The following is a 2,457-nucleotide window of genomic DNA, read 5'->3' on the forward strand; positions in this document are numbered from 1 at the left end:
GGTCTATCGCGTAACCTCGTTTGATCCACTCTAGCCTTAACGTTATCCTTTTTCTTATCAGGAATGTCCATGATTGTACCAAAAATTGCCTCAGCATCATTCTTTTCAGTGTGCGTTACATCAATGTTATGTGGAAGAAGAAGGTCATCAAAATAGGGGAGATTCCACAAGCACAACTTCTGAGTCCAGGCATGTTGCTCACCATATCCCACAAAACCACCTTCTTGTTGATTAACCTTGAGAGCATCTAACTGAGCACGAACCACGGCACCTATCATCATCTGCGGTGTAGGTTCTTGAACTATGACATCTTTCGTAAAATTCTTGATGTCTCGTCTAAATGGATGGTCAAGAGGGAGGAATTGTTGATGTTTGTCGAACAAAGAAAACTTGCCACCCTTTGTCAACCAAATGAACTTCAAAGATGCCTTGCATACTGGGCACGGGAACTTCCCGTGAACACACCAGCCGCAGAATATCCCATACGCCGGCAAGTCATGCAGGGAGTACTGGTACCAAACATGCATTTTGAAGTTTGTCTTTGTAGCTCGATTGTATGTCCATACCCCTTCCTCCCAAGCACGAACCAAATCATCAATCAGAGGTTCCATGTACACACTCATAACGACAAGAATATGTTCTGTCATTGAAAGAGGACGCTACGGGGGAGATTGAGGGGGATAACGAACATGGACCAACAGGTGTCCATGGCAGACATCATTCCATAAGGATTGAACCCATCTGTTTCCATTGCAACACGTACATTACGAGCCTCTAGAGCTTTCTCACGATGAATCACATAAAACCTTGTCCAAGCTTCACCATCGGATGGATGTACTAGCTTCTCAGGATTGTATTGACGTCCGTTTTTGTGCCATGTCATCTGTTTCACGGATTTCTCAGTCATGTAAAACCGTTGGATCCTCGGTATGAACGAAAGGTACCATAGGATCTTCACGGGGATTGCGAGCTACCTCTTTTGACCATCACCAGAGTCTACCTCCAAGAACCTAGAGGATTCACACTTCACACAATACTTTGCTTCCGCATGTTCTTTCCTAAATAAGATGCATCCCTTCAGACAAGCATGTATCTGCTCGTATGGCATCTTAAGTGCACGAAGGAGTTTTTGTGCCTCATACATGCTCTTTGGCAGAATGTGACCATCCAGGAACAGGCTCCCAAAAACTGTCAGGATAACATTGAAGGCTTCTCGACTCCAGCTAAACTGGGACTTTACATCCATTAGGCATGCAATGGCATCCAATTGAGAAACCTTGGTATGCCCGTGAAGGGGTTGCTGTGCTGCAGACAACATGCGGTAATACGTCTTTGCGGTTGCCTCTGGATCCTCCTCCCTACATCCTTCATCGAAGTGTGCTTCATGATAGTCATTTAACATGTCTCCTACCCTGGCATCATCATCATAATCCTCGATGCGTTGTCTCACGACCTCCTCTCTCACACGATCGGCTTCACCATGGTATATCCACCGGGTATAGTGTGTCGTAAATCCATTCTTGCAAAGATGTTTACCCATGACCTCCTTTGTTTGTCGACGCATGTTTGCACAAATGCTGCAGGAACACCAAGTGATACTCGCTCCTTTAACCTTAGCAAATGCTAGTTCCAAGAAAGCATCGGTCTTCTCAATCCATTCATCGGTCAATGAACTCTGACTAGAGCGGCCCGTGTACATCCACTCACGGTCATCCATCCTCTAACATATCAGCGAGTAAAATAAAAATCAATTGCATCTACAGTTTCCTATACTGTCTAATAGGTGAAGATAGGTCCCAATCCCACCAGAGGATGTGTAGATGGGGTTAGTTTCCATGCTCTACTCGTATCCGAAATAGAATTTCGGTAGCACCTCCCCGCTGTTCTCCAAATACACGTCCTGGCAGGGATATTGTGTATCAGAAGAACAACAGGGAGATACTGCCGAAACTCTATCTCAAATTGGAGTACACCATGGAAACTAAGCCCATCTACACATCCTCGGGCTGTCCAAAAAGCGTGGACAATTCGAAACAGATACGGTTATAGATATGCAAGGATTTGCATATTGCCAACCATATCTCTTTCGAACGGGAGATGCATAGGTTACGTGATATATGAACATGATATGGCAAGAAGGGGTCTTTTGTTGCTCACCTTACAAGATATGCAAAGTGATGAGTCGAGGACAGTGCAATAGCCTCTCCTACAAACCAAGGAACATTATAGTGTCAAATCTAAATTTCGGCAGCACCTCCCCTACATGGTGAGGTTTCCAAAACCTGCAACAAATAAAATGGCACGATGGACGACAACCACATACACACCAAACAAATGGCACGATGGCCGACAACCACATACACATCTTATACCTTGCAAAACCATGACAAGTCAAAGATGTAGGGCAGTAGGAGGGCAAGGCGGACGACGGCGGCAAGGCGGGGCAGCGAGTGGCGA

General features: G+C 45.4%; 1 protein-coding gene across 1 annotated transcript; it reads right to left on the bottom strand.

Moving 5' to 3' along the window:
- Positions 1-970: 970 nt before the first annotated feature.
- LOC140223419 (uncharacterized) lies at positions 971-1,717 on the bottom strand. Its single transcript, XM_072295257.1, has one exon. The coding sequence runs from the start codon at positions 1,715-1,717 to the stop codon at positions 971-973; it is 747 nt and encodes a 248-aa protein (XP_072151358.1).
- Between the last annotated feature and the right edge of the window lie 740 nt (positions 1,718-2,457).

The sequence above is a fragment of the Setaria viridis genome, chromosome 7 (genome assembly GCF_005286985.2).
Source record: "Setaria viridis chromosome 7, Setaria_viridis_v4.0, whole genome shotgun sequence".
In the NCBI taxonomy this organism is placed as follows: domain Eukaryota; kingdom Viridiplantae; phylum Streptophyta; class Magnoliopsida; order Poales; family Poaceae; genus Setaria; species Setaria viridis.

Excerpts from the sequence above, each read along its gene's own strand:
- LOC140223419 (XM_072295257.1), bottom strand. The coding sequence starts at position 1,717 with ATGGATGACCGTGAGTGGATGTACACGGGCCGCTCTAGTCAGAGTTCA.